Source organism: Caretta caretta, chromosome 8 (genome assembly GCF_965140235.1).
Source record: "Caretta caretta isolate rCarCar2 chromosome 8, rCarCar1.hap1, whole genome shotgun sequence".
Taxonomy (NCBI): domain Eukaryota; kingdom Metazoa; phylum Chordata; order Testudines; family Cheloniidae; genus Caretta; species Caretta caretta.
The window spans coordinates 10969475-10983145 of record NC_134213.1 but is presented as its reverse complement, the minus strand read 5'-3'; the positions used below and the strand labels follow the sequence as shown (position 1 = coordinate 10983145).

Genomic DNA, 13671 nt, shown 5'->3' with positions numbered 1-13671 from the left:
AGGCCTAGAGGGGCTTAGAATCCTGGGTCTTGGTTCTGGCCCCTCTATTCAGAATATTTACAAAGTACATTTAACACACTAAGAAGAATTTTAATTTTTTTCTGAACTACTTCATATAATAGGTGGAAGTTCACCAGCAATGCAGTCCAACTGGTCATTACTCAGCTATAGTATCACAGATGCTTGGGGAAGTTTATAACTATACCAGGATTCAGCCAATGGAATCATTCTTCCTCTTTCAGGCATAAAAGCCACCAGCTTCATCTCAATTAAAAAAAAAAGACAGTAATTAGCATTGCTGGTATGAGTCAGTCACAGCCAGTGTACCCAAGAGTCTGCTGGCATGTGTCATTAGCAGACTGGTTACTCGGTGGATGCTCTTTTTCTTTGATGGTTTTTCCTGTTACTCGTCAAATCCTTAGGGGCTTACGGAGATGCAGCTTGTCGTCTATAGGGTCCCCCACATTCCTGTATCAGGGGACAGGCTTTGTTCCAGAAGAAAGAGACAGCATGGCCCATAGATCGTACAACTACCTGGAGATCTGTAGGGATCTCAAGGATCCATGGTCGGGTGCATGTTCCTCAGCATTGAGGCTCTGTGTCTGCAGTAGCTCTGGCCCCACGTGGTTCTGGCTCTGAGCCCTGGAGGAGCTGAATTGCACTGTAAGGGACTCCCCTGAATCTGACCACTGCTGAGGAGGAGCTGCCAACTGTAATATAGCTTCTACCTTTAACAAAAGCCTGGGAGAAACCTCTCCAGGCCGCAAGAGAGGACATTGTGCATTCTCTTAACACTCCTCCCTTGGCCCACCCATTGCCTGCTCTCTCCCTCCCATGCTCAGACCCATGGAGTGTCCTTTGTAGAGTCCGTGCAAGATCCACATGTGTAGGGAACCCTCCTCACATGGATTCAAAAGGCATGACCTAGCCTTTTCACTCAGGCAGGTCTCCAGATGAAGTCAATGGCAGCTTGACTGAGCAAAATCCAAGGTCCTGATTCTGCAGCCCTTACTCATGTGGAGTAGCAATTAGTAGCAAATAGCCCCATGGAAAGGTGGAAGAACTGGGCTCTGAAAAAGGTTCTTAGGACCTGGCCCACAGTCAGGATGAAATATTAAAGAAGTGCATTTATAGCTGAAAAAATCCCACTAATTGGTGGATACTAACCCATAGGCTAGTCCATTTTGTGGATTTATATTTGTCCACCAAAGCACTTCAGGAAATATTTATTTGCAGGTTATCTTTCCATGTAAATTGCTCTGGTTTGAATATTAATTAACCCATCATAATTGGTTTCTAGTCTAGGTTAGTTAAATTATGATAAACTACAGGGATTTTGAAGTAGGAATACTTAATTTTGCACATTTCTTTCTTCATTAAGTAGAAAGAGTACAATTAGAATCATGACTACATAAAGGTATCACATTATCGACCCATGTTTTACACCAATCACTGTTGGTTGAGGATCATTCTATATAACTACATTGCCGAAAGTCCATGCAAGAGAGCAGAAGAGCGTAATGATAAATTCTGACAGGTTCACCAAAATCTTTGCTTTAGATAAAAATATTGTAGATTAATAAAAGCAGCTAGCAGATTCATGGTATGAAAAATGGTAGGATGCAATAAAAACAAGATGACCAAGATGAGAATGTGAAGGAATAGATCATTAGCAGCTAGCAGAAATTGATGGCATTTTATTCCTTTTACCATAATTGTGCTTGCTTTGGGGTCATCTGAAGTTTGTGTAAGTTAAAGGCACAGGGAAAAATTCTGCCCCAAGTTACACCCATGAAACCTCACTGAAACCAATGGGGTAGAGGAAAGAATCTGACGCATAGCTTCCACTTCTATTTTACAAATGTTCTCCCAAGGGGAAAATACATCGGAAGTACCATTTTAGACACACATATTCATTCAAGGTTCAGTAAAGAAAGGAGAGCCAGACTATAGGCACAGAAACAAGATAGTAAATATAGAGGAAGCACACAAAGGGAAGAACTATTAGCCCCCTGTACACTAGAGGGAACAGCAAGTGACTTTTGCGCTAATTATTAAATCTACTGTCTTGATACTGTACATCACCAATGATCTGATGAAGATAGTAGACAGATTTGGAGCCCTCCCAATGATTGTGATTGTGTGATTAATGAGAGCAGTTGTGTTCGGAATACATCTGTTCTGAACTTAACCTGTGCAACTGCTTTTGCTCTAGGATTTTGCTTTTCTACATAAATCCTTTTGGATTTCAGTAGGAATTGGGTACCTAACGCCCACAGCCTCCTTTGAAAATCTCAGTCTTAGGGACTTTCTTTCTCACCTGAAGACAATAAAAAGGGTGATCTTAGCTAAAACAGGCAGCAGAACAAGAGCAGTAAAGGACATGCCCCAAGAGCAAACTTGTGAGTATTGTTGGAGGCATGTACCGAAAGGGCAAAATTCTCCTCTCAGATAATCACAGTATTTCTCAGCTCTGGGAGTGTGCTTACTCTATGTGTCTGGAGCTCCCATTGATGTCACTGCACTGGTAGGACAAGCACAACTGAAATGCACTGGGCAACGTGGGTGTCAAACACTATGATTCCAATCTGATAATGTTTTACACCCAGTTTGCACTGGGGCAAATAACTATACAAGCTGCAGGGCTATGGAGAATCAAGCTCTTTGTGCATGTTTAAGAGCAGAATTTTGCACAGATGAACTGCTAACCAGCCTAAAACACTATTTTCTCTCCCTTCTTTTAAATGGTCATGTTTAGACAGTAACTATGGGATGGATCTATTGTAAATTATCACCCTCACTGTGTATAGTTGGGAACATAAGGCAGAATTCTCATCTTTGTCCAACTCTAATCTGAATTTTACTATGGATTATTTTGCTCTCAACACATGTACACTTAAGTCAAAATCTTCTGTGGATTTTGTATCTCCAGCAAGATTTCTTTGCCGGCCAGTGCCCTGGCCACCATGCTATATGTTAACAGTGTCGTATTATCACGGGATAATGCCACTTTTAACACATCTCATTATTGTACTGGATGGAAGCCAGCTAACTCAACCAGCCAATTTTCCCAAAAAGAATTAAGGCCAAGGGACCAGGAACTAATTACCTGAAAATGACTGGCTGAAGTAGGAACAAGTTATGTGTCATCAGCATTCATCATCACTGTCATAGGATGAAGGAGGAAGGAAAACAAAAACAGAAACATGGAGGATATGAGTTAAAAGCAGAGTATTACTTGTATTGTGAACTTCATTCCTGGTGGATACCTCCACAGCTCACTATGAGTACAGTAACTGTGGTATGATGACTCTGTAATGCCCTACATTTCCAGATGTGTGTATCTGGCACACAGGTGTTGGAGTTAATATACCTCAGCAGTCATATGCACTTCTCTCTCTTTTGGGAGGTGTTTCTGTGTATGCTTATGTGTGGGATCTTTATCCATAATAGTTTCATATAAAGAGATAAGGCAGTTCACCAGCTCTCCAGGTACTTCATCCTTGAAGTACAGCTCTCATTACTCTCAGATTTCCATCTAACAACTGGCTGGAGACTATTATTTTTTGACTATAATTAAATGGACACAAGTACCACAATGCTCACTCCCTCTCGATATATGAAACACTTGAAGATACTTTAGATCAAGTTAAAATAAGGCTGGCATTTATAACAGCAAATTTCTCCCAAGGACTTAAGAGTCAGTGATTGAGAAAGACAGATCACTAATGATAACAGTGTTCACACCATAGAATCATAGAATATCAGGGTTGGAAGGGACCTCAGGAGGTCATCTAGTTACTAACCCCCTGCTCAAATCAGGACCAATCCCCAATTAAATCATCCCAGCCAGGGCTTTGTCAAGCCTGACCTTAAAAACTTCTAAGGAAGGAGATTCTACCACCTCCCTAGGTAACGCATTCCAGTGTTTCACCACCCTCCTAGTGAAAAAGTTTTTCCTAATATCCAACCTAAACCTCTCCCACTGCAACTTGAGACCATTACTCCTTATCCTGTCATCTTCTAGCACTGAGAATAGTCTAGAACCATCCTCTTTGGAACCACCTCTCAGGTAGTTGAAAGCAGCTATCAAATCCCCCCTCATTCTTCTCTTCTGCAGATTAAACAATCCCAGTTCCCTCAGCCCCTCCTCATAAGTCATGTGTTCCAGACTCCTAGTCATCTTTGTTGCCCTTCATTGGACTCTCTCCAATTTTTCCACATCCTTCTTGTAGTGTGGGGCCCAAAACTGGACACAGTACTCCTGATGAGGCCTCACCAATGTCGAATAGAGGGGAACGATCACGTCCCTCGATCTGCTGGCTATGCCCCTACTTATACATCCCAAAATGCCATTGGCCTTCTTGGCAACAAGGGCACACTGTTGACTCATATTCAGCTTCTCGTCCACTGTCACCCCTAGGTCCTTTTCTGCAGAACTGCTGCCTAGCCATTCGGTCCCTAGTCTGTAGCGGTGCATTGGATTCTTCTGTCCTAAATGCAGGACCCTGCACTTATCCTTGTTGAACCTCATCAGATTTCTTTTGGCCCAATCCTCCAATTTGTCTAGGTCCCTCTGTATCCTATCCCTACCTGCCACCGTATCTACCACTCCTCCTAGTTTAGTATCATCCGCAAATTTGCTGAGAGTGCAATCCACACCATCCTCCAGATCATTTATGAAGATATTGAACAAAACTGGCCCCAGGACCGACCCTTGGGGCACTCCACTTGATACTGGGTGCCATCTAGACATGGAGCCATTGATCACTACCCGTTGAGCCCGACAATCTAGCCAACTTTCTACCCACCTTATAGTGCATTCATCCAGCCCATACTTCTTTAACTTGCTGACAAGAATACTGTGGGAGACTGTGTCAAAACCTTTGCTAAAGTCAAGAAACAATACATCCACTGCTTTCCCTTCATCCACAGACCCAGTAATCTCATCATAGAAGGCAATTAGATTAATCAGGCATGACCTTCTCTTGGTGAATCCAGGCTGACTGTTCCTGATCACTTTCCTCTCGAGTAAGTGCTTCAGGATTGATTCCTTGAGGACCTGCTCCATGATTTTTCTGGGGACTGAGGTGAGGCTGACTGGCCTGTAGTTCCCAGGATCCTCCTTCTTCCCTTTTTTAAAGATGAGCACTACATTAGCCTTTTTCCAGTCGTCCAGGACTGATCGCCATGAGTTTTCAAGGATAATGGCCAATGGCTCTGCAATCACAGCCGCCAACTCCTTTAGCACTCTCGGATGCAACACATCCGGCCCCATGGACTTGTGCACGTCCAGCTTTTCTAAATAGTCCCTAACCACTTCTTTCTCCACAGAGGGCTGGCCACCTACTCCCCATGCTATGTTGCCCAGCGCAGCAGTCTGGGAGCTGACCTTGTTCGTGAAGACAGAGGCAAAAAAAGCATTGAGTACATTAGCTTTTTCCACATCCTCTGTCACTAGGTTGCCTCCCTCATTCAGTAAGCACTGAACTTCCTTTCCTGAGGCCTAAAAGCACAAATGCCAGTGGAACTTTACATGGAAGAGGCAAAAGTCTGATAGGTTATTTTGAACTTGTATTGAGCTAGATTTTCATCTAGTGTAAATCTGTTTAGCTCCATTGATGGACCGATGCCGATTTACATGGTCTGAGAATCTATCTCACAGTTTTTAATCACTTTAATAACTAAAATCAGACCCAACTGGTAGATAGCAGTATTTTGATAGGTAGTGAGCCAGAGACACTGGATATAACTAAAACAGTGGCAGTCATAGTCCCTCTAACTGGATTTGGGTTAATATTATTATTTATAGCTAGTCAGAAAATGTTTTTCCCACCAGCGAAAATTTCCAAAAAAAAAAAAAATTCCAGTGGAAAATTTTGACTTCTTATTGAAAAAAGGCCACTTGAATATATTCCAGTTTTTGCCAGCCAATAACTAGAATATTTTCACGCCCCCCTCCCCCATTAAAAAAAAGATTTTGGGAAACACTGAAAAAACAATCAGTCGAAAACTGCTGAGCATTGAAAAACTCTTGTTGGTTTTGGCCATGAAATTTCAGGATTTGAGCTTTTGATTCTCTGATGAAAAATGTCTAGGAAATCAAACACTCTGCAAACATTTTCATTTTGTTGAAAAATCCAGTTCTCTAGGAAGAAAAATTTGGACAGAAAATGCGCAACCAGCCCTAATTACACTGCGGTAGTCCCCAGTTAATATGAGCTGATCACTTCACAAAATGGCTGAGCTATCTAAATAATTCCACCTCAGCATTTATAGCATCACCTGTGGTCATTTTAGCTGCAAATATTGAGAGAACCAAAACAAACGAGTTGTAAGGGTCCCTGCTGTAACTAGAATTTGTGGGCCTTACGCAGTGTTAATGCCTGTGAACTATTCTTTTTTAAATAATAAATAATAATAATAAAACTTTTTAAGAAAAAATGACTCATTGCCATAAAAATGGGCTGAGGCAATGAGTGCAGCGTGATGTAGTAGAGAAATAAACATTTAGTGTAGAAAATTATATTCTTAAAAGTTGTGTGACCCTGACTGATCCCAAATCCACTGATGACAAAACTTAGTGAGAGCTTTTCTATTTACATCGGTGGGCTTTGGCTCAAGTCTATAGTGAAAGTGTTGGGGTTGCACCTTTCAGTGTAGTGAAGTGTATTTCCTTACTCACCGTGCTCTGCTTTGCTACATACTGTCACTAAGCGGTAGGTGGCTTGTTGGATCCATAGAGAGGAGATGCTAGAAAAGATGGTTACCGTCACAGGTTCTTTCCAAAGTTTCCAAAGAACAAGCCCAGCAACAAATGGGATATGTGAATATGAGTTTGGCATGTTTCAGAATCTGATGATATGGTTAAATGAAAAGTGACTAGAACCACAGCAGTCAGAAAGTGCATGGTGCTAAAGGCAAGTATCCCAGTAAAGCTCTTTAACTGCCATCACCAGAAAATTCTTAATAACAATTAGAGTCCCATACCTGCTTCTGAACCCACCTAGTTTCCAACCAACTGCACTCTTTTAAGGACAATCATGTTATGAGGTGCAGGATAAGGGTAATTTGGTTATATCCTCTTGGTTTCACTGAAACAATGTGAATGGAATACGAGTGAAATGGTAGGTTCCCCCGTCCAGCGAATACAGCGCACGCTGGTGCTGGGATGTTATTCTGAGAGAATAGAGATGTAATCAAAAAATCTCATTATACCTCAGAAGTCTGTACAAAGAACCCACTTTCCTTCTCCTAAAAAATGGAAATAATTTGCTTTCAGTTAATATTTTCTTCCTACCGCAAGAAGTCAGATACCAGCAACCTATAAAAAGAATACCCTGGCCAAAACCTAATCATCTCCTCCAAACTCTTTTAATATCGCTTTAAAAATAAATTATTCATACATTATTCTGTCCAGTATGCCAGCTATTCTTTTTCTCTATCCAATATCCTGTAGGTAATTCTGCTTACTGCAAAGCCAGAGAACAATAAACTTGTGACTGGGCCAGGAGATATAAGGGGCCTGATTCTGCTCTTACACTTGTGTAATTCCAACCACTTGCATGGAACTAGGGAGCTATTTAGCCTTGATTCTTCTCTCACATCATCAACCAATATGTTGAGGAAAATAACTACTGTGAAGTCAGAATCAACAAGGTAAGCCTATTGAGACTGGTGGTCCAGGGTAATGGGGCTTGTAAGTGGTAAGTAAGCAGTAAGCAAGTAGATCAATATCTTCTCGGTCTGCAGGACTTCGAACACCACTGTAAATTTATCTGAAACTCATCAGCAGTTTAATTTATGGCTCTGTTTAAAGTCATAGAGTTTCAGGCCAGACGGGACTATCAGCTCATTTAGTCTGACCACCTGCTTGTCACAGGCCACCAACACCGCCAAGCAGGGCCGGCTCTAGGCACCAGCAAAACAAGCAGGTGTTTGGGGTGGCACATTTCTAGGGGCGGCATTCCGGCGCCGGCCATGCCGCCCCTAGAAATGTGTCCCCACCATCCCAGCTCACCTCCACTATGCCTCCGCCTGCTCCCCTGAGCGCGTCGCCACCACTCCGCTTCTCCCTCCTCCCTCCCAGGCTTGCCGCACGCAAAACAGCTGTTTGGCGCAGCAAGTCTGGGAGGGAGGGAGGGAGAAGCCGAGCAGTGGCATGCTTGGGGGACGCAGTGGTGGTGGAGCAGAGGTGAGCTGGGGTGGAGAGTGGTTCCTCTACCCCTCCCCGCCTGTTACTTCCTGCACTCCCCCCACCCTTGCTCTCCTCCATTCTGCCTGCTCCCCTGAATGCGCTGTCTCTCCCTCACCTGAGGGGGAGCAGGGAGAAGTGGAGTGGCGGCGTGTTCAGGACAGCAGGCGGAGCGGAGGTGAGCCTGGGCGGGGGGGTTGCGGTGGGGGGAGCCACAGGAAGCAATGCGGGGGGGAAATGTGACACACCCAGGGGAGGAAGCGGGGCTGGGAATTTGGGGAAGGGGTTGGGAAGGGGCGGAGTTAAGGAAGAGCTGGGGGCAGGAGGGCATGAAAAAAATGCGGGGGCGGCCAAAATTTTGTTTTGCTTGGGGCGGCAAAAATCCTAGAGCCGGCCCTGCAGCTGAGCAACTGCACGCTAAACCCAATATCCAAAATTAGACCAAAGTATTAGGGTATGTCTACACTGCAATAAAACACTCGTGGCTGGCTTGTGTCAGCTGACTCGGGCTCATGGGGCTTGTGCTGTAAAATCATAGTGCAGATGTTCAGGCTTGGGCTGGAGCCTGCGCTCTGGAACCCCATGAGTGGGGAGGTTTCCACAGGAGACCAGACGAGAGGCAGGGAATAGGAGGGACTGAGGTGCACCAATGCCTGCGGCCCCTGAAATGGCAGGGAATTGATTGAGTGAGATGTACCCACATAATCCCAATAAGTGACCTGCATCGAGTGCTACAGAGGAAGACAACCCCTCCTTCTCCTTAGCAAAGCAGATCATTGCCAACCTGGCCTGGGGGAAAATTCCTTTCCAACCCCTCATATGGTGATCAGTTAGACCCTGAGCATTATGAGCAAGAACCAGCCAGCTAAGCACATGAAAGAAAGAGAACATTCGGTGTCACTTTAGAGCACTGGCTCAGCCTGTCCAGTGTCTCATCTTCAGCCATGGCCACCTCTGATGCTTCAGAGGAAGGAGAAAAAACAAAAGAAAACAAAAATACTCACCATGGACAATACGTGTTTAACTTAATGCTTGGCAACATCATCAAAATGGATCTGCATCACTCTTTAATCATTTCAGATATAACCTATTTCAGTGCTTCACTCATCATTTGCTTTTCTTTTAAACCATTTGATTGCCAGGCTCTCATTCATTTGCTACGTTACCGTTTCTCTCAGGAAAAGGTTGTGTGTAATTTAGCAGAATTTAAACTAATAGGGTTCTATAGAAATTACTCTGAAATTGAGAAACCTGTAGAGAACTAGCATTTTCTATAAAAAGTTTCTTTTCCCCTATGGGTTGAAAGAGATGTCCCAATTAAACCAACAGAGCTGGTTTTGCCTGAGGCATTCAGAATCACTAGAATAAAGTATGCATCTGCCAGATGTTGCTCAGTGCATTCTGCAGCTGTGACCAAGACAGAGCTGTCCCCTGACCCTATTGAAGTCAATGGATTGTGCCACTGACCTCATCGGGATCCACATTTATTTCAGAGTGTTTTTCTTTGGCAGATCACCATTAACAATTCGTCCATTATTTCCTATCATGATATTCTGGCCTTCAATGGAGGATTAAAAGATGAGACAATTTTTCCTTACCTAAAACCCACTTCATGATTAGCAGTTCTGTCCATGAGAATTGAGTAGTTTTTACTCTAAATATTTGTTTGGGATGATCCGTGATGGTCTCGTTGGGAAGATTTTTCACTCCTTCAAACCGGTCTGAGGCATTCACTACTAACAGTCCAAGGAAGATTGTAAAAGAAACTGCATGTGCCACAAACTTCATGAAAGGGCTTCGGAGGATCCGTCCCAGCTGAAAAGAAAATGTGTACAAGACAAAAGTTTTATTATTATTTTCCTGGTCTAGTTCCCATGTTTTCTAGTGTTTCTCTCTAACACAGATGAGAGTATTTATACTTTGGAAGTTTGCTGAAAACTCCAGAACTGAGCTACTCTTCATGTATTAAAATAATACATAGAATCTATAGAAAGCTTGTTCTTTGCTGCTTCCAGATCATGCCCAGGGCATTATGAATTAGGCTAACTGTTCATCTTAGGATGTTACATTTCTCTCTTACTACCCACAGATGTTTGCATGATATCCAAATTGTCCTGTTCACTCTAAGGCAGAAAGGAACAAGGATATATATTTTATATATGTCTGTGTGTATTTTTATATAGATATGAAAACACAGTGCATCTTAGACTATTCTGGACCTAATTCTTCTCTCCCTCACCACAGCCTAAACTGGTATAAATCAGGCCCTGTGCTAGTATAATAAATCTCTGTGATAGCTGAGCTGTAGCTCACGAAAGCTTATACTCAAATAAATTTGTTAGTCTCTAAGGTGCCACAAGTCCTCCTTTTCTTTTTGCGGATACAGACTAACACGGCTGCTACTCTGAAACCCGTTTATCTAGTAGATCTCTCATTCAATCTCATTAGATCTCTCATTAACTTGTCTGACACAATATTTTCTATAAAAAGTTCTTTGATAACACTCTTCATATGCATCAGTATGTTAATTGTCTACTGTAATTATTACAGCATTTACTGAGTTTCTCAATATACCACAATGACCTATTTTAATACAATAAATACAGAAGTGGTGTAAGCACTGATCTGAACCAAGTTCTTTTCAGAGTAACTAAAGTTTCTCTCATCCTTATTGAGAAACACGGTTACCTAGTTGGCTAATTAGATAACCCTTATCTCTTTATGAATTTCCCCTGAATTAAGAATATATTACCCCCGAAAGAATATGTCAGAGCTAGCCGTGTGATTATTTACTCTTGGACCAATGCCTCCTTTGTATTGGAGATGAAGGGTTATTTTCACAACCTTGCTTTGTATCGAATGTTTTGATCCTTAAACAGAGAAGAGATGTGGGAAGAGTTCAGACACTAAATTCCCCTCTCTTTCTTCCCCCCTCCTAAGCAACCAATTCCTCAAGAAAGAGCTCCCTCTCTAGTCTTTGAAATGGGGTTTCAGTGGTTAAATCTCTCTACTGCTTTACTCTAGTTCATTAACTGTTTCTGTAGAGTCTGACTATAGCACAATAAGAAACCGTAAATATTTTAAAACCCAAAAAACAACTATGCCAAGATTCTTTAGCGTTAACAAAAATTAGCACTGTTCAGTTTCTTATGTCTTTCTAGTGTCCGAATTTCTAAAATTGAAAATATATCTTTTAAAAGATTGCCAAAGCTGATTAACCTGTTGAAAAATTTAGGTCAGATCAAATTTCTGAAAGAGTTTTCCAAATGTGTGAATAGAAAAATGTGATCCTTATCTCAGCCCTACTGCAGCAGAGCCTTTAAGTACTTGCTTATGTCCCATTGAGGTCAATTAGAAATACTTAAACATTGGCTTAGTGCTTTATCAAATTGAGTTCTGAATTGCCACAGCAAATGATAGCTTTGTCTAAGCTAAGAGATTTTGCAAAAGTGTCCCACTATTCCTACCGCTGATTCAGTTCCCCATCACCAGGAACAGTGGGTTGTGTTAGTATAAGAAAGCATCAGCTGCTGGTATTTTAAAGACTGTGTCCTGTACACATGCTTTATGAAGGTTTAGTACTGATATGAGGCTTATACTACCACTCCCACCATATTGCTACCACTGAGAGAGCTGAATTGCTGGTAGAAATGGCAGAAGTTTGGCAAAAATATCCTAGAGTACGTACAGCCTATGGAACCGATTGTGCAAACTCTTACTCATGTGAACCACCCTATTGACACATTGACTTCAGTGGGCCTCAATCATGTGAATAAGGGTTTACATTATATGTTGGAGTGTGCGTTGGTACCTCCTCTGAGGAAACCCCCGTGGTCTCTGATCCATTTATGAATAAATGCAGTACAAATTGTTTAAATTGGTTTCCATCTGTAATTCAGCATTCTTTTCTGTTCAGAGAACTGTCACTGAAGCTAACCAGTGTCATAAGACTATCTACTGGTTTGCAACATTTGGGCCTAGAATCTGTAGCTCTCCAGGTCTTGACCTTTCTTGTCTGGGTTCGGATCTAAAGAAATGCATTCGGTGCTTAAATGTTAAATTTGGTCAAGTTTAAGACAAGGTGAGGAAGAACACATTCGTACGACGTAGAACCCACAGAAAGCTTGCTCCAAACCTCAAAACAAAACCGAAAAGATTTGTTTTGAGGTTTCAAACAAGAGAAGTATCATTGTCCCCCCCCCCCTTACAATTCATTTTTCATCTACCCCTTCACTTCACAACAATGGAAGGAACCTGATTCTGTTTGCAATAGGTTGGGGGAGGGAAGCATTTATGAAATGCAATTTAGGAGGATTTAATGTTTCATTTTTTGATCTTTCTTGCTGTTCTGCTACTTCTCTTCCATCTGATTTTACAGAGAAAAAATGGTATAGAAAGTATGATGAATAGAGATGTGAGGCGCTACCCATTGGAGCATAGAAGTGTGGTTCTCTAGAGACTTTGTGGATGCCTCCCTTCAGGGCTGACATGCATCATTACCAAGAACTTTTTGGGAAAAATCTCTTAAAAATAGGAGTCTGATGAGTGAAAGAATGGGTGAATGAATCACCTAACCATGGTCCCAATTCAGGAAAGACCTACGCACATGCTTAAGTGCTCTCTTTCTTTCAAGACAGCCTGTAAACACATACTAAAAGTTAAGCTTGTGCTTAGCTACTGTCCTAAACAGGGATGCTTCCTGGAATCAGGACTTGTGTGAGCAGATGCATAGACAGTATGCAGGTGAATAAGTGGCTAAAAGTGGGGGTGAACAGTTCAATATGACAAGTTAGGAGGTGGCAGTAATCCTGGAGAGACAGACCCTTCTATACATAGGAGATGTTTCAAAAATTTCCCAGCACTTCTAATATTGGTTCAGTTTCACCAGAATGAGCCCTCGTGTAGACAGTTCACCTGCTGCAAATGCCATATTAAGCCCAGCCTTGTTAGATAGTTGCACACAAAGACTAGCAGACTGTTTACACTAGGACTTCCAAAGTTTTTAACACCATTGCTGGTGTTAGTAGCAGTGGGAATTTTTTGAAAATTTCTGTTAGTGTAGAGAGGGCCATAGGATAAGACTCTGGAACTATACGTCGCGTAGAATATAATTTTCATATAAACACCAGTCAGGCCAAGACAATCACAAATAAGAAAGGCCTTAAGGCGACTATGGGCATATTGATCATTGCCTGGAACTTCTTAAGAAAACTCATTTTTAATTTATATGTGCTCAGTTCTATTCTGAATTAAAAGGGGGAAGAGCGATCTCCAGTGGACTATAAATTGCCTATGAATTATTAGGTGCTCCCTTCTGCCAGTGGACCCTTAAAACAGTTATCCATTGCATTACTGAAGGAAGCTTAGTGGAGTTTTTTCCTGAAGTGCAGTTTTTCATATCTTCAAAAAATCTCATTTTTACCTGAGTGTTGCAGGAGCTGAAGTGTTGAGTGGAATCTTTTGTAGAAAACTGATGA

General features: G+C 42.1%; 1 protein-coding gene across 5 annotated transcripts in view; it reads right to left on the bottom strand.

Moving 5' to 3' along the window:
• Window positions 1-13671, bottom strand: part of TRPC7 (transient receptor potential cation channel subfamily C member 7) — a 120200-nt gene that overhangs the window by 37443 nt on the left and 69086 nt on the right. For all 5 annotated transcript variants that reach the window (XM_048861914.2, XM_048861913.2, XM_048861915.2 and 2 more), the window contains one exon: window positions 9793-10009. In XM_048861914.2, coding sequence (XP_048717871.1) covers window positions 9793-10009 — 217 coding nt within the window. The remainder of the gene's footprint in view (window positions 1-9792; window positions 10010-13671) is intronic.